General features: G+C 51.4%; 8 protein-coding genes across 8 annotated transcripts; 4 read left to right on the top strand and 4 right to left on the bottom strand.

Moving 5' to 3' along the window:
- Nucleotides 1–902: 902 nt before the first annotated feature.
- CCM_04164 (elongation factor 2) lies at nt 903–3840 on the bottom strand (the record flags this gene model as incomplete). The annotated part of the gene is made up of 4 exons (XM_006669312.1): nt 903–957; nt 1011–2800; nt 2862–3594; nt 3833–3840. The coding sequence occupies 4 exons, from the start codon at nt 3838–3840 to the stop codon at nt 903–905; spliced, it is 2586 nt and encodes an 861-aa protein (XP_006669375.1).
- A 1738-nt stretch (nt 3841–5578) lies between these two features.
- On the bottom strand, nt 5579–7948 carry CCM_04163 (CCCH zinc finger and RRM domain protein; the record flags this gene model as incomplete). The annotated part of the gene is made up of 5 exons (XM_006669311.1): nt 5579–5947; nt 6007–7058; nt 7111–7614; nt 7680–7798; nt 7884–7948. The coding sequence occupies 5 exons, from the start codon at nt 7946–7948 to the stop codon at nt 5579–5581; spliced, it is 2109 nt and encodes a 702-aa protein (XP_006669374.1).
- Nucleotides 7949–9177: 1229 nt separating this feature from the next.
- Nucleotides 9178–10362, top strand: CCM_04162 (Protein kinase-like domain; the record flags this gene model as incomplete). Its single annotated transcript, XM_006669310.1, has 1 exon — nt 9178–10362. The coding sequence occupies one exon, from the start codon at nt 9178–9180 to the stop codon at nt 10360–10362; it is 1185 nt and encodes a 394-aa protein (XP_006669373.1).
- An 87-nt stretch (nt 10363–10449) lies between these two features.
- CCM_04161 (Phospholipase/carboxylesterase) lies at nt 10450–11304 on the bottom strand (the record flags this gene model as incomplete). The annotated part of the gene is made up of 1 exon (XM_006669309.1): nt 10450–11304. One exon carries the CDS (start codon nt 11302–11304, stop codon nt 10450–10452), a length of 855 nt encoding a protein of 284 aa, XP_006669372.1.
- A 387-nt stretch (nt 11305–11691) lies between these two features.
- CCM_04160 (uncharacterized protein) lies at nt 11692–12090 on the top strand (the record flags this gene model as incomplete). Its single annotated transcript, XM_006669308.1, has 1 exon — nt 11692–12090. One exon carries the CDS (start codon nt 11692–11694, stop codon nt 12088–12090), a length of 399 nt encoding a protein of 132 aa, XP_006669371.1.
- Nucleotides 12091–12721: 631 nt separating this feature from the next.
- CCM_04159 (parasitic phase-specific protein PSP-1) lies at nt 12722–13760 on the bottom strand (the record flags this gene model as incomplete). The annotated part of the gene is made up of 2 exons (XM_006669307.1): nt 12722–13386; nt 13457–13760. The coding sequence occupies 2 exons, from the start codon at nt 13758–13760 to the stop codon at nt 12722–12724; spliced, it is 969 nt and encodes a 322-aa protein (XP_006669370.1).
- A 1798-nt stretch (nt 13761–15558) lies between these two features.
- Nucleotides 15559–17498, top strand: CCM_04158 (uncharacterized protein; the record flags this gene model as incomplete). Its single annotated transcript, XM_006669306.1, has 6 exons — nt 15559–15703; nt 15753–16656; nt 16736–16869; nt 16929–17029; nt 17077–17202; nt 17319–17498. 6 exons carry the CDS (start codon nt 15559–15561, stop codon nt 17496–17498), a joined length of 1590 nt encoding a protein of 529 aa, XP_006669369.1.
- Nucleotides 17499–18495: 997 nt separating this feature from the next.
- Nucleotides 18496–20325, top strand: CCM_04157 (methylenetetrahydrofolate reductase 1; the record flags this gene model as incomplete). The annotated part of the gene is made up of 1 exon (XM_006669305.1): nt 18496–20325. One exon carries the CDS (start codon nt 18496–18498, stop codon nt 20323–20325), a length of 1830 nt encoding a protein of 609 aa, XP_006669368.1.
- Between the last annotated feature and the right edge of the window lie 989 nt (nt 20326–21314).

The following is a 21314-nucleotide window of genomic DNA, read 5'->3' as shown; positions in this document are numbered from 1 at the left end:
TTCATCCACATTGTACATTGTCCATGTTGCATGCAAGAGGCCATTATGGCTTCGGGCGCCACAACGGCCCATTCGTCGACGACAATAGGAACCGCTATCGAGTAGATGAAAGCAATAATCGATCGCGCTTTGATTGCGCTTGTTAATATTGTGACCTGCCCACCCAACAGACGTCCAACTAGACACACAAACAAACAACCTTGCGTGGCGTTCGTCAATGTCTCAGATTGCAGTTGGGAAGGTCCTGGCTTGCCGCCACACTTAAGAGTGAATATTGGGTTTATTTATTGATTTATTGATTACTGTTTAACGCCCGGGGAATCCCTGCGGGGACCTATCAAACCTAAATTTTACAAAGAGTTAATATTGGGCGCAGGTGTGCCTGAGCAACGCGAGAGGGGCGCAATGTAAGGCGTTGTACAGTCTCATTTGAAATTTTCCTATGATGGCTTCGATTGTTCAAATTTGTTGGAAAACGCTCTGGGCGTGGGCGTGAGAGGACGGCCGTTGATTCAGAACAACACCGGAAATTGTCAGAAATGTTCACGTATTCTCGGATTATGAGATCTTTGCTCAATAGCCCAACAGCTCAACAGCTCAATAACAGTGGTATATCCCCATGAAAATCGCCGTATATGCACAAACCCGGTTGAACATCTTCAACTGCCTCGGCACATTAGCAGACATGAAAGAATGAATAAGAATGAATTTGTGGGTGGGTGAAAGACAAGAAACTTTGTAAACAGGTCATCACTTCAGTAAGTATTCAATCTTATTTTGCTTCAATTCACCCGAGACGACATAACTACATAGATAAAACGAAAAGAGCCAAGCCAAGCTTTCTCTTTGATATGGCCTCGACCTAGCGTGTACTTTTTGCCCCTTGCAGCACCCCATGGTATCTACCCAAGGATCTGGACACATGTCCGTATATTTTGCTGGCCGCCATTCCGTAAACTGAACCCCAGGTGCAGTCCACATTTCTATCACCGCCCAAAGAGGCCGCTTACAGCTTGTCATAGTAGTTCTCGTAGCCGGGAATCTCAAGCTTGATACCCTTACGCTTACGGGTCTCGGTGACGAGCTGGCCAACCTTGGAGGCAGCATCGAGGGCAGAGCCACCGGGAAGAACCTGCCAGTGATCGAAGACGGACTGAGGGAAGGCCTGGCCAGAGGTGGCCTGGCGCAGATCAGCGTTGAAACCAAAAGACTCCAGAATGGGAAGGTAGGCCTTAATGTTGAACAGAGGGGTACCAGGGCGCTGCTCCTCGTTGAAGACGTGACCACGACGACGGGTCAGGACACCGTAGACACCACCCATGGCCTGCTCGGGAACCTGGATCTCAACAAGGTAGACAGGTTCGAGAAGAGCGGGCTCGGCAAGGAGCGCCGAGGCGTAGAGGACACGACGGGTAGTGGGCATGATCTGGCCGGCACCACGGTGAATGGCATCAGCGTGGAGGGTAACATCCAGAAGGTTGAAGCGGATAGAGCGCATGGGCTCCTCAGCAAGAGGACCCTCACGAGAAGCCCACTGGAAACCGGAGACCATCGAGTCCTTGATTTCGTTGAGATACTGAACAGCGCGGGTCTGGTCAACGAGCAAGTTGGCACCGCCACCGTCGGGACCGAAGCACCAAATCTTCTGACCATCAGTGATATCCCAGCCGAAGTCGTCAGCAAGAATACGGGCACGGGCCTTGTAGTCATCACGGGGAGCAATTTTGCCGGCCTCGATGGCAAGGGAGAGCTCCTCGACAATGGGCTCTGCGTTCATGTAGATACGGTTGTGCTTGTTGGGAGACTTGGACAGAGCAGTCATGCTGGACTTGCCAGCAACGGTCTCACGGTACTGAACGACGGGGTCGGAAATGATGAGCGGCACACCAGCGTGGTCCTCCTCGAGATCCTTCAAGCAAATCTCAAGATGCAACTCACCGGCACCGCAAACGACGTGTTCACCGGACTCGTTGGTCATGGTCAGAACGCAAGGGTCAGACTTGGAGAGACGCTTGAGACCCTCGACAAGCTTGGGCAGATCCTGGCCGTTCTTGACCCTGACGGAGCGCTGGACGACCGGGGAGACGGAGAACTTCATAACACGCATGTTGTGGGCAGTGTCAGAAGTGGTGATGGTACCGGACTTGAGAAGGAACTGATCAACACCGACCAGACCGACAATGTTACCGGCAGGCATGTCATCAATGGGCTCGACCTTGCCACCCATCATGAGGACGGTGCGCTGGATGGCCTTGATGAAGAGATCATCCTTCTTGCCAGGGGTGTAGTTGGGGCCCTGGATGCGGACCTTGAGGCCAGAGCGGACGGTACCAGAGAAGACACGACCGAAGGCGTAGAAACGGCCCTTATCGGAGGTAGGAACCATCTTCGAAACGTAGAGCATGAGCGGGCCCTTGGGGTCGCAGTCACGGATACCGATAGCGTTCTCATCATCCATAGGACCCTCGTAGAGAGTCTCAGCACGGTACTTCTGAGCCGTGACGGGAGAAGGAAGATGGAGGATCATCATCTCCAGAAGACAGTCGGCAGCGGGGAGGAAAGTGCGGAGAACAGCTTTGAGGAGCTGCTTGCCATCCTTGGAGCGGTCCTCGGGGCTGAGCTTGAGCTGGAGCTTATCGAGGAGGGTGTTGATCTCGTCGGTCTTGAAGTTCATGACAGCGTGGAAGATCTTGAAGATGGGGTCAAGAATGAACTGGTTGAAAGCACGCTCAAGAGGCTTGCCCTCATGTGTGCCGTTCTTGGTCCACTTCTTGGTGTGGGGGTTGAAAAAGTTGTCGCCCTGGGAGTTGATTAGCAAAAGTCGCTTTGGGGTTGTTTGAAGAGCGGCGCGAAGAGCTTACCCAAAGACGCTCCATCATCTTGGCCTTGTCGACACCGAACTTCTTGGCGTAACGAATAGCGAACTGGCGGACGGTGAAGGCCCAGCCGTGGAGGCCGGAACCGAAAGCGACGGTACCCTTGTAAGGGTAGACCTGGACATCACCCAGGGTCTTGTCGAAGTAGGTGGAGATGACGACGTTGACGGACTCGATGGTACGAGAGAAGGTCTGGTAGAGATCCTCCTTGGAAACCTGGAGCTCGAGAAGAGCACGGTCGACCTTGTTGATGACAACAACGGGCTTAATACGCTCACCAAGAGCCTGACGCAGGACAGTCTCGGTCTGGACGCAGACACCCTCGACGGTGTCGACGACAACGAGAGCGCCGTCAGTAACACGGAGGGCAGCAGTGACTTCAGAAGAGAAATCAACGTGACCAGGCGAGTCAATGAGGTTGATAAGGAAGTCCTGGCCGTCGGTCTTCTGGCCAACAATATCCTTGATGTCCTCAGGGTCTTCAAGATGACCGTACAGAGAGATGGCAGTGGACTTGATAGTGATACCACGCTCCTGCTCGTCGGGACGGGTATCGGTGGCACGGGCATCGCCAGCCTTAGCGGTGGAAATGATACCGGCCTTGGCGAGAAGGGAGTCGGTAAGAGTAGACTTGCCGTGATCGACGTGGGCAATGACGGACATGTTACGGACGTTGCAGGGCTTGTCCATGAGGGCCCGGACCTCGTCGACGGTGAAACTGTGATAAAGAGAGCATTGTTAGCAATGTTTCCAAGGATTGAGGCGCCCAGTCAAGTTAGAAGTCCGAGGTCTACAGCAGAATGGACTGGGAGCTGATAATTTTTCGCTTGGTGTTTTGGCTCTGAACGCTGAGCCGCACCCGCATCCACAATGCAAGCACGATTGGGAGGAAAATTGCATCTGGAGCTTGAAAGCGCCCAATAGATGAAACCAACAACGGGACAAGGAGTACATACTTAACCATAGTTGCGGTTTTGGAAGCTGAGCTTGCCTAGAAAACTTTGGTGGTGCGAAGAGGTAAAGCGGGGTTGAAGATTTTGACCCCGCGCAGTATGAAGACGGTTACGTGTAAATAACGAAGTCTCCTGGGTGGAAAGATCTCTTTTTATAGGAAAGACGACTCAAAAGTGACGATGTGAGAGACAGCGACCGGATCACTGCCACTCTTTGCGTCCCTTGTTGTAATCGGAGGGGGGGGATGTTTTGGGAGAGGATGAAAAGGTGAAGAGTGGAAAATAGTGGAGGGAAAGCGAGTTTCTTAGGCGACGGGCGAAGAAGTGGGAGCGCGAGGTGGGAGAGGGGGCGAGGACTCGACGGCCAAACACAGGTGCAGCCACCAGAGTCATCCACTAATTATAACAAGAGAGAGAAACGAGCCAAAGCAAGTGGGCTTTTTACCCTTTGCTGCTGCATTGCTACGTGATAGTAGAAGTACCTCTGTACAATTCTTCCACGGAGATAGGATTGAGAAGCCTTGCATGTACCTTCTGTGGCTTTTCGATGGGATGGCTTGCTCAGCGACAAGAGTCACTCGATGACTGGCCGGGCTGACTAATGACTGTTTCTGTATCACAACGAATATGAAAAATGTGCAATTCGATAGTTACTCCTTGCCTCTTCTCACTCGACTATGTACACAACTTTACATAAGCCCGATTTTCAAAACTCGCACCGCATTTTCAACCAACCCCGCCAGCTTGTGCGGCCCATTTTGGCGCAAGCGTACGCCGTTCCCAATCGGTAGCCAATCCTAGCGGGGGATGAGCACAGAGCACCCACAAAAAGAGGAAAAAGAGCTGGGCCAGTCCACGGCAAAATGAGCGATAAATTTTTCTCGGTCCCAGCAACCACATGATGATAGACCACCGAAAGCTCCTGCAACAATGTTTGATGCCCCAGGCAGTCCAGTCAGTGTACGACTACAACGGCCGGCTGCTTGCTGGGCACAGAGCAGAGGGCCAGGCTTTGCCAGGTCTGTTTCGGAAGGTGGGGCAGGAGCTCTGAGGGACCCCGCCACCCGCCACCCGCCACTGCCTGCAGCGTGCAGTGTGCCCCTCGCCCTCCAAAAGCTGTTACGAGACCGTGGCTAAAACGATTTGCCAGCCGGCTTGCGCCAGCCAGCAATAACAGCCATGCGTTGGCTTGACTTGACAGGCCACAGGGCACCAACCCTCCTCACCAGGACCCGTCATCATCATCACTCGCCCACCAACTCCCACTTCCCCCACCTCTTACTTGGTTGGTTGGTGTTGGACAGATTGACAGGGCACTGGACACGTTTTCCGTTCAACATGTAAATGTCCCCTGTCACAACGCTATCAGGTGTCTTGCACGGCTTATAAAAAAATATAAAAGATTTTCAGCACGTAATAGCAGCCTGACAGCGTTGTGACAGGGAAAATTATGTATTAAATAAAAGTGCCCTTTCAAAAAACAGGCCTCACCCGTGTAGGTACTCAGCTATTGTTGAGTTAACCATTACCAGCTGTGTTTTCCAAGAGATATGCTAGAAATAATAAAGATGCAATGCATTCCCAATGGCGCCACCGCGCCTTCCATCGCCACCAAGCAGAAGCTGTACATGTAAATATATTCAACCACCTTCTCTTCTACAAAATACCCAGCTAAACGATGAAGTCCCATATACCATATTTTCATTGTAAGCTCATACGCACACATCGAAACAGCGCACTGGGAGCAGCCTACCAGGCCTCCTCGTCTGGCATTTCGTAGTCCATATTTACCTCTCGCTTCGGCTCGTCTTGTTTTGCCGCCGACGCCCCTGTGTATTCTTCCACTCCATCTCCCATGTTGCCAAAGTCTCCCCCGACGGCCTCGCTCTCGCCCGCGGCCTTGCCAGTGGCCGACGGACCGACTGAGAATGAAGATGAACCACCAGCTGCTACAGGTGGGAGTGGCGTGTTGACCCAAGACAGCTCCAAGTTGCCCGAAACCCCGGGAAGCTCCTTGCCCTGTAGGGAAAAATAAAACTTCTCTGCAGTCTTGCGATCGGGGAACGACACCGTCGTCTTCTCAACGCCGCTTTCAACAGATTCGAATTCACCATTGCTCTGTAAACGACATGTTAGTTTCTTGTTGACGCGGACACCAGCATCAAAGCCACACTTACAATCAGAAAATGACGCAATGCTTCATTCTTCTCCGTCGTCGCGAAATCAGCACCAGCAATGGCGACTTTCTTGGGTCTGTTATCTATTGAGAATTGCGCATAGGCAGCATGCCGCGCGCCGTTTCCTCTGAGGGACCCTCGTCCGCGTGGTGCATATCCGCCCCTGGCATAGGTACCCCGGCCACGATTGCCTCTCCCTCTGTAGCCGCCACGGAAGCCTCCTATGCTGCCACTGTCTTCAACGTTGGAAACTTCTGGCTCAATGCCCAGAATCTTGGCCTCTTGCTCCAGCAGCGCCAGCTTCGCTCGCAGCATATCTGTTGAGCCAGTCGAAGCGCCGTTCTCATCGGATGTGACGCCATTATCTCCGCGGCCAGACTTGGCTAACAGTTTCGCTTGCAACCTTTCCGTCTCGGCACGATGCTTCGCTAGTAGCTCCTGTTGCTGTTTCTCGAGGTCTTGACGCTTTAATTCTAGCTCGGAGCGTTTGCTTTCCCTCTCTTCGTATGACTTCTGGGCTTCTTCTTGCCTCCTTTGGAACTCTTCCGAGTCCAGCTCTTCTGTCTGACCAATGTCGCCTCCGTTGGAGCCTTCTCGTGCCCCTCTGGCGCCAGACCTCGAGCCACGTTGGCTTGCTCTGTCCAATTCTTCCTTGTGCCAGAATACTTTGACGAATCGATTATCAAATATGACTTTTGGAGAATTGTAAGCGGCGCTTGCTTCATCCCAGTTATCATATTTGATGACGGCAAGATGCTTGTACGGTTGCATTGACACCTCTTGGATATTGCCAAACTGCGCAAAGAAGTTGCGGACCTGATCGTCGGAAAGATTTTCCTCCGGAATATTTTCAACCACAATTGTTGATTTCGACCGATCGTTGATAGGTCCATCGGCAGAAAAAGTTGACCTCGTACCCTTGGGGCCTTTGCCTCCTCGGGTCCTCTTCCCACCTCGGCCACCTCGTCCGCCACGAGGTGCATCTACCAGAAATTGTGGCCCATGGGACATGATCTGTGCCATATCCATAAACCCACCGCCCATACTGTAGTCTAAGATGACGTTGATTAGCGGTCGTACATTGGGACCTTGTCACACGCTTACCTCCAGCTGCATCAGGTTCTTGACCGTGATCATATACACAGGTGCTTCCGCGCGAGCAAAAACCTTTACTGTCAAAATCTCTGCACCTTCCGCGCTTGTGTTGTCTGCTCCCTAGTGCTTGCCCACTATAGTCTGGCATGCCCGGGAACGGCATTCCGATAGCCTGCATTCTCATGAAGACTTCCATTGGATTGGTAGTTGTATCAAAAGGCGGCACGTTCATCGTATCCATACGTTGCATGTATGCACCAAACGACTCATTTCGCCGCCCACCTCTTCGAGGCTGTTTATGTGCTCGCTCGCCGCGTTGCGTATAGCCGTTCTGGTCGTTGACATCCTGGCTCTCTTCGAAGCCGCGTTTTCTCGAGTTCGATGGTTTGGGGGGCAGATTCGCTAAAGGCTTGGGGATGTTTTTGGGAGTTGGATTTGGCACCGGGGGTGCACCAGGCATGTAAGATTTATAAGTGAGTGCCTGGAACACATCGTCTAGGAAGGCTTTCGAGTCTGTAGGCGGTCCATCTGTTAGCTTGGCGAGACAGTTTCGGCAGGTGGATGAATTCAGAACGAACCTTCGGTCAAGAAGTCTGGAATTTCTTTCTCGCAAAGCTTGCGAATAGCGGCTTCGTCGCCATCATGCTTTAACAAAGCAATGACGTAATCTGCTAGCACGTCGGAGTCGGCATCGGAACTATCAGGGGCGAGCACGTCAGTGAATGTGGTTTAAGACAAGCGGGTTGCAGCAAAGCAAACGGAAGAGTGCGGGCAGCACGTACGTGTTCTCGATGCGCTTGACTATCCATGTCTTTAGCTGCGCCGCGTCCTCTTCGGGGAAAAGCATCATGAGCACGAGCACTGCATGGGCTGGCGCGCAACCGTGTTTGACGTGGGCGTTAGAAGCGGAGTTTCCGAGTGTGTGAGAAGTGAAAATTTCGATCCCGCAAGCAGGTGGGCGATGTTTGCTGATTTATTAGGAGCTACAATGTCGCACGAAGGACGAACTGTTACGTGGCGGAGGCGAGATTCTCGTAGCACGTTAAATAAATCTGGAGACGCGACGGACCATGTACCTGTATCCTTGTTGTGCCACACCAAAAAGCTCTTCAGCCACCAAACAGTAATACCTACCTTGCTACCTAGGTAGGTAGGTAATAAATAGTCCCTGCGCCATCAACCATAACTAGCCTAAGAGATGAATAGTAGGTAACTTCGAACTCGATAACCAAATTCCCCCCAAAAAAAAAAAAAAAGATAAAAGAAAACATACAACAGCCGGTGCTCGCTCGTCGTCACTGACCCAACTACTAATCTGCCAGTCAATAGCTTAATTTCTGCGGAGTAAACGGGAAGATCTTCGCGCCAAGAATCTTTTGAACAACCATGAGCCGATGTTTTTCCGCCCCCGCCTTTCACCACCTCTGGCGGTTCTACATGCATATCCACACAACTTGTCACTTGTACATCGCGGAATTTACGGCAAGGCCAGCCTAAAGTCAGCGCACCGCCGAGACTCCCTGTCGAGTGAACAATGCTTCAGCAATACGCCGTTTGGAAACGTGCCAAGGTGTCCCTATCTACGGTCATTTGGCTTCCACTGGTACCTGCCACAAAACCAGGTGTTACGGAGGCAACCAGACGCTGCTAAGGGCGGGGATGATTCATACGCCCGTGCAGTTCCTAGAGTGCTGCCGAAGCGCTGTGGCGCTCTAAGACGCTTTATTTAGGAGATGCTTTACTGGCACGTATCTACAGTGTGCATAATAATGTAGTGTGCCGACAAGCATCGATTCTTCCACTGTCTGCAAAGCTGGTAATGTTCTTGAGTTGGCACGGCTGTTATCTAATTTCGGAGAAATATAAACCCATTCCTAGTGGACAGCACGTGTTATTCACTCTAAATTAATTCTAAAACAATGCAATGTAAAAGGCCGGCAATTATTATTACCATTTTAGCAACGATTACTTGCCTCGCGTTCTTCTCAAGGTTATAGGCATTGGATAGCCCCCGAGATAGGCCAGGAATCTCTTTAACCTCGCCTTACCTTCTATCACACTCTCTTCGAGCTAAAGATGGCACCGTCGGAAGCAATTATCAAGGCTTCTAAGCCTGCCGCCAACGAGGCTTATCAGCTGGCCAATAAGTTTATACTTAGCCATGTCCAGGACAAGCTGATAGCCGACCCAACTTCGAACCACTCCGAGTTTCTCCACGAAAGAGCACAAGCATATAACCAGCTCGTCTCCAGACTTGCCCAGGTGCAAGTCGCTATACCCAGCACCGAACGGCAGACTCAACCTGTAGAACCGGATCCTGAATCCCGATGGCTCTTCCTACAGCAGCCAGTCGAGGTGGTACATCGCCTCGACGTCAGTGTCATGAAGATCGCACTCGGGACTGCCCAGGAACACGACGTCGGGCAGTCCGCCACACTTTCAGAAGACGCCCTTGCGGCGTTGAATACGGCGATGCGACAGGGAGAAATTCTTTGGAAACTGCACAGCACCCACGTCATCGCCCTCAGCTCGTCGGAGGCTGTCAAGATAAGCATCTCTCTTGAAATGGACGAGATCAGTAATCTGCAGTACCTAAACAGCCTCTCCCTTGATATACCGATACCTCAGCACCTGGGAACACTGAAATCCGGCGAGCGAACTTATTTCTTCATGTCACGGGCACCAGGCCAAACACTGGAAAAACTTTGGCCGACACTAACTACCCTACACAAGACGTCTATTCAAGAACAGCTGGCGAAGATACTCTCTTCGCTACGGTCGATTCCGCCCCCGAACCCCGGCGAAGAAAATGGCGTACAACGCATTGGTAGCTTCGTTTCGGGTACATGCAGGGATGTGCGAAGAATCTCTCGCCATTGCGAAACTCCTATTCATGCGGAAACAGCGTTTAACGAGTTCCTTTGCCGTCACCAAGGCAGGACACGAACAGCCTGGATAAGAATGATACAGTCCTCTATGCGCGCAGACCATAAAATCGTACCGACTCATGGTGATCTTCATCCCCGCAATATCATGGTGGCTTGGGACGGAGATGCGGGAACGACGATCAAGGTAACGGGTCTGATCGATTGGCAAGTGTCTGGGTGGTATCCAGAGTACTGGGAATATGTGAAGGCGCTGAGTACCATAACCCCCCGCGATCCTGTTGCGGATTGGTGCGACTACCTTCCTACCAACACCATTGGCTGCTGGCCAGTAGAGTTTTCTCTAGACTTGCTCATAAGCCGTTGGCTTGGATAAGAGAAGACGGCATCACTGTGTATAACTTGAGCATGTTGTGCTCTATAGTAGCGAGAGGAAGAAAAATGTTAAATTATCTTTCACTGATTAAGCCGAAAATTTAAGCATAAACTGATAAATATCATCCATTTCATTTGGCTCCTGGAGCCAATGCCCCTCCTCCTCAGCACCAGTGTATTCCTTCCACTCGACGTTAAAGCCCGCAGCTGTAAGCACATGGCGAGCCTGACGCCCAAGTTCGACGTCAATGTATGCGTCATCCAGACCATGCCCAAGAAATACCTTGATATGGGAGCGCATGGGATTGATGTATTGTTCAGTCTCTGGATCTTGCATAGCCTGGCGGATGAAACTGTCATACTTCATCGGCGCCGCATCCTGGCCAGCGGTGCCAGCCTCTTCATTTCCTTGGCCGGTGAGCAATTTTTCAATGTTCTCAGCGAACGGAAGCCACGTGCTGGCTGCGAAAAAGGCTCCGATCCAGGATTCCGTGCCTCGACAAAGCAGCATCCACATTGCGACCGCGCCGCCCTGGCTAATTCCGCCAAAAAGAAGATTGCTCTTTTTTCCATGGAGTATTTTAACCTCTTCTTCTACCAAACCCTGGATATATGCGCTGGAGTCCATAATACCCGAGATTTGAAGGTCTTGTCTGAGAGTGGTGTCCGTCAAAGACTGCGCCTCGAACCAGGCAGGCATATGTTCCTGAAAGGTTGTGCTCCAGAGCTCCTTGGACGATGGAAAAACCCAACGCCATCCTGGGAATTTTGTCGAGAGAGAGCCGTTGTCAGATAAACGAGTGGCGAATAGTTCTTCTGCGAACTCTGGACCATTGCTGCCCTGCCCATGGAGCACGATGGCAGTGTGCGTATGTGCAGCCTGTGGTTTGATAATATGAACCGGCCCAGCAGAGCGCGCGTCGCTTGGTGGCTCTTCGTGCATTGTCAACGTCTTTCGATTAGCAGGAGTGTTGAATCCGCATCCGGATGTGTGATGCAAGAGTGAGGCGGGGTCTGTAACACTTAGACAGAGTGTTGAATCCGCCAGGATGTGTGATGCAAGAGTGAGGCGAGGTGTGTAACAAGAAGTGAGAAAGAATATTGGCCAATCCCTAAGCGCCGGCAAGGCGTGAGAGCCAGTGGTTGCCCACTATGTTAATGGACGCCCCGAAACTTCGTCTATAAGAAGTGCCAAAATCTTTTCACGTCTTTACTTGAGGCCTCATCTTTACCAAACATTCCTCTGTACTGCACATTTTGAGAAGTACTCACCAACAACTACCCACCTCGTCAGCTCATCAGCTCATCATTCGCCTACGGAAACCTTACAATGGCCACCGTCTACATTGCCATTTACGAAGTCTATGACGAGCGTGACCCTAATCATTGGGCACTTTATATCCTCAACAGCAACGGACAGCGCGTTATCCTCCAGGTGAATGATGACAAGACTGGCGTTGGTTACTATGTGGAGCAACCCGTCTACGACAAAGAACCTGAGCGTTCTGGCCGCCATAAAGTATCCATGGCAGTCGGCCAGATCCCGGCCGAATATTACAGCGTTGCCGTTTCTATGCTCCTCGAAGTCCCGGTCGACAACGTGAGCTCCACCTGGAACTGCCAGGCTTGGGTTGTGAGCGCGCTGGATTACCTTGAAAGCTCTGGGGTTTTTCGCTGGGATCCGGCCGCCCGACAGCGCGTACTGGGCTTACGCCAACACTGGCAGTAGGACTGGAGTCTATAGCGTACCTATAGTAATTTGTACAGTCGGTCGCTAAATGTTTCGCTCGGTCAGTACTAACTCCACTAAAACACCTGGGGTATCAGCTTCCATGTGAAAGCAGATGTTGAGGTTTGTGGGTAAACAGGAGTCAAGCATGTACACGTAGATAAATCGATAGCGCGCATTGCCTCGCGAAGAAAGTACCTGGCAGCAGACCAGATTGAAGAGACCCTGGTCGATTGGGAAGGTAGGAAGGCGGAGAGGGATTTTGGTGTCATTCGGCCTCGCGGTATGCATCTCCAGACGGCTGATGCTAGAATCTAGAATGGGGTGGTTCAAGGCACGGAACCTGGATCTATGGGCGATTTGTCGGGGTGGGTTTAGCCGAGGCGCTTTCCTTAGAGATTTAGAGTATTGTATTAGAATATTAATGCCAAGATAGGATATACATTTTTTCAGCGTCTGCATGTCAGCAACATGCTCATGGAAACTGCTCCGCGGCGACTTCACGGCATGTAAGCCGGCTCCGGCTGAGAGTGGATTCCGACCTCGCCGAAGAACATGGAGCCTCGACCCTCTTTGACAGCCGACACATCATACAATCAATCAGAATCGGGCTTGTTTTTGGGTCGGTCTGTTAGTGGAATAGTTCCGGAATCCGGCCGGATTTCACGGTGACCGTTGGTATGCTCCTTGAAGATGAGGCCTGGGTGTCCAAGCATGAGGGCAAAGGCAGAGGCCAAAACCAGCCTATTGTTTTGTGAGCGCCGTTATTAGCAAGAGCATAGTATGAGACGAGTGAAGTGGAAAGATTTGGGGAAAAGACTGACACTCCCTCAAGCGCAATGAAGAGCGATTCTTCCTTGACTAATTTCCCGCGATAGCCCTGGCGCAGCTCGACCAGACGGAACACGCAACGAATAGTGAGGAGCAGAATGGCAAGAGACAGAAAGATAAAGAAGGTGTACAATCTCCAACCATACATGCCCCTGGCCCTGCCGGATCGGAAGTATCGGTACATGTACTCGCCCATGAAGCCGCAGAAAATGCAAATGGTGAAGACTTGGAAAGAGAGGCCAGCCAGCGCAAGATCAACACCAATTTGGCTGGTCCCAGCAGATGCGACGGACAAGGCGCCGCCGGCGGCCTGAATGACCAGCGACAGGAAGTCGCAAGGGACAAAAACCCAGTAAAAGTAGCTTGGCTTAAAGCGGGAGAGGGCTGGTGAGAATGTGGTGATGACTTGGGCCAGTGTGACGTAAATGGCGGCGCAAAAGTAGATGGGAGTCGTTGTGACGCAGACTAAAAGATGAGTATGTAAAATTAGGTGCTCTGTGCAACCGTCTGGAGCAGTATTCGTCCAACTACTTACTGATTTGAAGCATAAAGGCTGAAAAGTTGAACGGGTTCGTGTACATCATGACACGGCCAATGTATCCCAGGATGGCAGAGACGCAGCCGATAATGATACTGCCCATAAACATCCATGATTTCCAGCGGATGCCTTGATAGAGATGAATAACGCCCGCAACGGCGAAAAGGGCAATGAATGCTGAATTCGCGGCCAGGGATGGACGGTAGCCGTAGACGGAATATTTCACAGGGCAGATGGGGAGTGAGCAATTGCCCTTGGGACCGAATACGATGGTGCCAGGCGGTATTCCAGGCGGACCCATGGTTGCATTTGGTAGTCCTTGGGACATGGTCGCGGTGTTGGGCCGTGATGTTGCTGCTGCTGCTGTCGTTGCTTTATGAAGCAAGATTGGAGTACGGGCGGATAGGCGCAAATTTGTAGATGGTCGACGACAGGGAGATATCGGTGGAGGCCGAGCATATAAGTCATCGTCAAAAAGACAATTTAACCATAAATACAATAAAATTGCCAAGACGTGACTGAAGGCCGTTTCGGCTAGGAGCAAATACAACTGGGCACTGCCATCACAAGATCGCAACTTGGTCAAGCTGGATCTGAAAAGACCCCTGAAAAGGGCTGCAAAGAGGGGGTAGAATCGGCGCCTAAACCTTAATGATGACGTGAAGCAACTCAGAGTGTCGCATTCTGAATCCGACGAGACCGAGAAGTGGCGCTTTGGGGGCTGCTGCATCCTTTGTCTGACGAGGTGCTTACTTACGGGCGCAACAACAAGCACCGCAGCAGCAGCCCTTGGTGGCTGTTACAGGCCGGGAGGGAATCGCCGCAATAGCTTAAAGAGTTTCGCATTCAGAGTCCGACAGAAGCGGCCCAAGACATGGCGCTTGTCGCGGCAATTTCCAGTGATTGGCAAGCGACTCAGCGCTGTGTGTGAGTGAGGCTATGCAAGGCTGGCCGTGGTCCTTGTTCAGCCCCCTGCCCGTTGCCCGCTCTCCGGCGGCGACTTTTTGTCTCTCTGCCCAAAGCGAGGCTGAGGAAGGGGCAGCAGAAGAAGATCATAATTGCAAGGCCCCGCGCCCCCGTTGAACAACCAAGTTGACATCACGCCGTGTGCAAGGGCAAACTTGGAGTGCCGTTGAGGATAGTACTTTGTTTGCTACGCTGCTTCTTTGGCGCAGGCGCATGACGCACGCCGTTGCAAAGCTCGGCTTAGTTAAAATTATAAAAAATATATAAAAAAAAGTTCAATAATAACTTATTTAAAAATACTAATAATATTAATGATATAATACTTTTAAGCTATTCTGAATACAAATAGTTATAAAGTATTGATTTTAGTAGTAAGTATAGTATATAAGTTACTATTTATATGAAAAATTTCATTTTTCTATATTAAGAATGTAAATATAAAATTATGTAGATAGGGGTAATATTAAAAAACATCAGGACTGAACTTTTGGTGACCGACTGTAATAACTGGAAATTGGTGGTGTCGACATAGTTATTGCGCGAGACGCTGCGCAGATTTTAAGTATCTAATATCAGTAAGGCTCGCACAGTACGCATTCGCACGAGGGCCATAAGCGTTATTCTCATGAATTATGTAAGCAGGCTGATGTGGACATCAGATAACTAGTCACAACTAAGAGCAATTTTGCGCAGTGGAGTTAAAGAATAATATGTATTAGAACTTATAGCTGTTTTTGCCTTATTCTTTCTCAACTGGGAGGGGAAAATCCTCCCTTCTTATACCTGTTTTCTAGCCTGGCTAATTGGCCTAATTGTACTCCTTCGGCGTATCTTTTCGTTGCCCGATTCCGTTGGCAATTGGGATCAGTTTCTCCGAACCTGACTCCTTTATCCGCACACCGCTATCCCTTTCTGGCTTTCTGCCATAAGTGGGTCTCTGGCTGATTGTGCGCACCGTGATCTCCACTTAAATCACAACAGTTATGCTAGGTGGGGAGCTGAACCATCAACATACTGATTGGCATATTTCTTAAAACTCCCGGTTTCGTCTTTGTTCAGAAAAGACAACATTTTTCTGTACGAAGTCAATTCGCACTAATATTTTGGTCCGTTTCCACACCCCTGTATCGATCATGAGCGAGACCAGTCAGTACAGTGGGAAACCTCGCTCACGACAGCGAACATACAAAACGCCACCGAAGCTAGATGTACCCGAGATTGAAGACGACGCTGTAGAGAGAAAGCGGGTTCTTAACGTACTGGCACAGCGAAGATACCGTAAGAGTGGTTGTCTTTGATATTCCGTTTGAGCTAACACGGATTACAGGCGAGAAGAGGAGACAACGCCGGCTTAAACAACCGTCACAGAAAGGGCCCGAGGATGAGGCGGTGGAAAAGACCTCGGAAAAGACCCTGGGAAGCGAAAACCAAACTCAGATCAACTGCGCCTCTGATACTTTAGATATCGGTGGTACAGATGGGATTGATAGTGGGTGGCCTGTTTCGCTTGACATGTCCATGACACCGCTGCTTCTCAACTCCAACATTGAACCAACTATCTCGCAAATGGACATTGAATGGGCAGATCTCTCTTCGGATTTGACTTCAGTTGGAGGCATTCCCTCGCTGGAGCTGTTTTCATCGTCAAATGTCAGCTCGTCGCCAGCCTTTGGCACCAGCCCCAGAAGTGTCCAGTCCGACGGGAGTTTGTCTGATAGCTATCTTTTGCCCGTCTATGAGCTGACACTTCTGAAAGGGCTTTTACGTATAGCAGAACGTCTTGGTTCCCCTGAAGACGTCTGGAGCTTGACTTCACAGTCTCCATTTGCCGGAGGTGGTGGCACGCCTGCTAATCAGTTGCCCCCCACGTGGCAACCAACAACAACGCAGATTCTAATGCCTCACCATCCATTTTTGGACTTTTTGCCATGGCCAAGTGTACGGGACAGGGTGATTAACATTTTTGCTCTTCCGGAAAGGTCACGGCCGCCAAGCGCGGCCGGGCCTACAGGGCTGGCAAACCTGGCATATGACATTGAGGACAACTCGGAAGGTGTGAGAATATATGGCGATGATCCTTATGATCCGACATACTGGGAGGTGGGACAAGTTTTCTTCCAGCGATGGTGGTTTTTATTTGACAGAGATATCATCGCGACGAGCAATCGCTGGCGACGGTTGCGCGGTGCGCCACCGCTCACAATCAAGGCAGCTGACGAAGATGCTGCCTCGTGAGGTACCAGGAGGTAACTGCAATGTACAGTTAAGTGAATATATATATATATATAAGGTCCGTCGAGGAATTGACAGGACGCGTCTCATAACACCTCTTGTTTCCCTCTCACAGGAAAGCACATCTCACGAGGGGAAGCTGTGTTTGAGCTTTGTGGCTGCGAGCCCCGATAGCCCTGCGGAGAATATCCGGGTGGGTTGCGGGGGTTGCGGTGTGTTGTATTGCATACAGCCATAATGCAGGCGCATCAGCCTCAGTGATCCAGGTCAGACTCCTGTCGGGCAGCTGCCTGCGAGTTGAGCGATGAAGGCGGGAAGATCCGAGGCGGGCGGGGAATTTGCTCTGGGCGTGACACATCGAAGGCCAGCAATGTTAGACACAATCGACTGACGCAGCGCAATACAACAGCACATGCTAGCGTACGGAAACTCAATGCGGTGCAACGTGTGGTCATCTGTTTCTGAGTATCCTCCACCATCCAAACAATTTGTACGAGTGGCAGCGTGATGCCAGAATGCTAGCTAGTGGCCAGCAAGCGTTTAAGGTATGTACACGGGAGGCGGGAATGGGTGTTTGGGGGCGGGGGGGTGGCATACGTGACAGTGACAGTTGCGGACTTGAGAATGATGCTGCTCGGCCTTTTCAGACCACAGTTGGAAGGCTGCTCTGTACCAGACAGCGACCGGTCCCCTATTAGAAGCTGGGAGGGTCGATTTTTGTTGCGGGCAATGGAGCAGCCCCGTCGATTGCGCAATTGCTGGGGGCACTCCAATTCGCCGGACCATCGGTGCCATGCAGACTGGCCGCGAGAGTGGATGCGAATACGGATCTTGTGCGTGATATATGAGAAGGGGAGCTGTATAGTATGAGGCTTGAGGTGAATTGAGTTGTGCGGGTAGGTGTACCCTGCATAGCGGGAGGAGTTTGCCAGTGCGTCATGGCCAACTTGGATGAGGCTGTATCAACGCGATGCACGTTTGCACCCGAGATTTGTACGGATTTGTAGGTATGTAGGTACCTTGAACCGTAGGGGAAGCTCAAGACATGCCCCAACAGAGTCCTGGTGGGGAGCTTTTAGGTAATAAGAGGGGTACCGGCTGGGGGAGCCTCCGAGGGGTTCTAGTTGTAGGTACGTACCTGGTTCTTCTTGCCAGCCTTTTTTACTACCCGCTGGGAGTCTTATTAGAGAGGATTGAAATTGAAATGGTAATTAATTGCTGGCCTGTCTCTCCTTCCACCATTTCAAAATCTTGTCCAGTAGAAGTAGTTAGCTACCTGAGTAGGTACCTGGTAGATGTACAGGCGGATGGAGGGGCACACACCCAGACCATCCCAGCCTTGATCAAGTCTTTGACCCGCCTAGGTGCATCCCCATATCTTTGCTCCGAGTGCCCGCCGTTCTTCTTTTTGTCTTTTTCCATCTTTTCTCCTGGCTTTGTTCTTGTCTATCCTGCGTTGCCCAACTCGAATCTCCAAACGGTTGGCACCATTTGAATAACTCTTCTTCCTAGGCCCCTTCACTGGGTTCCTGTCCTGCTGTTGTTTGACGTGTCGCAGGTACACCTGTGAGTAAATTAACCCTCCCTCCCGCCATTCTGTCAATAGCTTCTGCACCCACATATCCTCGACCCGTGTCCTCCAAACCACTTGTCCGCATGCTAAAATTATTGAGCCAAGGTGACGCTCATAATTCCGGTGACGGTACTGCTCTCGACCTTTTAGTTCGCTCGCGATTCGACTCTTTTGACCGGTACCCTCCAGACGACTCATCACCGCTCTTTGCCCGACATAGCCTGTACCCCATCTCCATTGTTCCCCCTACATACAAGTCGTCGCCATGCACATCAAGGATCTCCTTGCCGAGACCAAAAGGTCGGGGAAACCCTCCTTTTCCTTCGAATACTTCCCGCCCAAAACCTCTCAGGGTGTTCAGAACCTCTACGACCGCATGGACCGCATGTACAACTTCGGCCCTCAGTTTATCGATATTACTTGGGGTGCTGGTGGTCGCGTTGCCGAACTTACTTGCGAAATGGTCCTCCAGGCCCAGGCGGTCTACGGTCTCGAGACCTGCATGCACTTGACTTGCACTGACATGGGCATGGACAAGGTCAACGAGGCTCTTCGCATGGCCTACAAGGCTGGCTGTACCAATATTCTTGCTCTCCGCGGTGACCCCCCTCGTGCCCAAGAGAAGTGGACCGCCACCGAAGACGGCTTTCAGTATGCCTGCGATCTTGTTCGACACATCCGTGCCACTTATGGCGACCACTTTGACATTGGCGTTGCTGGCTACCCCGAAGGCTGCGACGACAACGACAACGAGGATGAGCTGATTGAGCACCTCAAGTACAAAGTCGATCTTGGTGGTACCTTCATTGTCACTCAAATGTTCTACGACGTCGAAAATTTCATTCGCTGGGTTGCCAAGGTTCGCGCTGCCGGCATCAATGTCCCCATTCTGCCAGGTATCATGCCCATTGCCACCTACGCTAGCTTCTTCCGCCGGTGCAAGCACACCGGCTGCAACATTCCTCAGAATTGGCTAGACCTGCTGGAACCTGTCAAGAATGACGATGTTGCTGTCCGGGAGATTGGCAAGAAGCTTGTCGTCGACATGTGCCGCCAGCTCATGGCTGCTGGCATCCATCACATGCACTTTTACACCATGAACCTTGCCCAAGCTACTCGCATGGTACTCGAGGAACTCAGTTGGACCCCCTCGGCTGAACGGCCGCTGCAGCAGGCCCTTCCTTGGAAACCTTCCAAGGGCTTTGGCCGTCGTGATGAGGACGTTCGTCCCATCTTCTGGCGCAACCGTAACAAGTCCTACGTTCTCCGCACCCAAGATTGGGACGAGTTCCCCAATGGCCGCTGGGGTGACTCTCGCTCTCCTGCTTTTGGTGAGCTCGATGCTTACGGCATCGGTCTTACCGGCACAAACGAGGCCAATCGTCTGAAGTGGGGCGAACCCAAGTCGCTTCGTGATATCGCCAACACCTTTGTGAACTATCTGAACCAGGATATTGACTCTCTGCCCTGGAGTGAGGCGCCTCTTACCAGCGAAGCTGACTCTATCAAGCCTGCCCTGATTGAGCTCAACCAGCGTGGTTTCTTGACTATCAATTCCCAGCCCGCTGTTGACGGTGTCAAGTCGTCTCACCCTGTTCACGGTTGGGGACCTGCCAACGGTTACGTCTACCAGAAGGGATACATCGAGTTGCTAGTCTCTCCCGAGATTGTCGACCAAGTCATCCCTCTTGTCAACGGCAATCCTTCCCTCACCTACTATGCCGTGACCAAGGATGGCAATCTGAAGACCAATGCTCCCTCTGATGGCCCCAACGCTGTCACCTGGGGTGTATTCCCCGGAAAGGAGATTGTTCAGCCCACCATCGTCGAGAGCATTAGCTTCCTCGCCTGGCGTGATGAGGCTTTCCGCTTGGGTGTCGACTGGGCCCATTGCTTCGACGCCAAGTCGGCCAGCCGTATTCTTGTTGAGAATGTCATGGACAACTGGTACCTTCTCAATATTGTGAATAACGATTTTCACGACAACAGCGCCCTCTTCGAGCTATTCAAGGATCTCAAGGTCGATGGCCTTGATACCCTTGTTACTGTTGAGGTGGAGAAGCCCGCCACGGTGCAGACTGGGGCTGCCGCATAGACGGAGAGATTCGATATCTTGGGCCGGACAATGCGACGCAGCACACAATTTCTACATATACATTTGTTTTGTTTTTTTTGTTTTGGGCCCCCTACCTTGTCTGTTGTCTCTTTATACAGACCTGGTGACTCCCCCTCTTCTTATTACTAAAATAGGAGTCGGTGTCTTTTTCAACAAAAAGCTACACTGGATACATGCATGCATGCATTTTATGACGAAAAGTCAGGCGCACGACGGCGGGTAGAACCATGGTCACAACACTGATCATGCACGTTTCTTTTTTTTGGCTTTTGGATTGGTTTCCGCAGTGGTATGGGACACCAGCGGCCCAAGTCCTGCTGCTTCCAATTTTTTGTTTTCTCTCTTTTGTTTTGGGCATGCATACCGGATACATATCTCAACGATACCCCCATGCCCGTCGCCGTCGCCGCTTATACATGATTGGAGTTGGTTCATATGGACGCTGCCTGCGAGGAGTTTGCGAGCAACGTAGCTCTCCAACGGACGCTAAAATGGACAAGCGAAAATACATTTTGATTAGAAAAAAGCACTCGAACGTGCCACGCACACTGAGAGTGTACGGGGCCGGGGGGACACACAAGACTGTCCCCCTGTAGATAGGTCAATACCATTACAACACGCACCAGTTGGTGCTAGGCGCCTCGTATTTTCTTGTCCAGGCTCGTGTCGCCGATGGAAATTGATGCAAGTTTCTCCTCCTTCAAATGGTCGCATCTGGTCCACTTTGACATCTGACCGACCTCCGGCGATCTGGTGGGGAACTTCGGCGAGATGGCCGTTGAATAAGTGGGCGACCTCGGCGAGGTGGCGGGAGCCACGATGATTCGGGGTTTGAATTTCGGACGTCGGGCAAGTTGATGAAAGGGTTTGCCACATTCAGCTGCGTGAATGTAGCCACTGACAACTTGCCCGCTACTAATCATGACCAATCCACGTTGCACCTATGCATGACACTCGGTTGGTACCAC

This window comes from Cordyceps militaris (genome assembly GCF_000225605.1).
Source record: "Cordyceps militaris CM01 unplaced genomic scaffold CCM_S00003, whole genome shotgun sequence".
NCBI classification, from domain to species: Eukaryota; Fungi; Ascomycota; class Sordariomycetes; order Hypocreales; family Cordycipitaceae; genus Cordyceps; species Cordyceps militaris.
The sequence above is the reverse complement of the archived record's forward strand: the minus strand, read 5'-3'. Positions and strand labels throughout refer to the sequence as shown.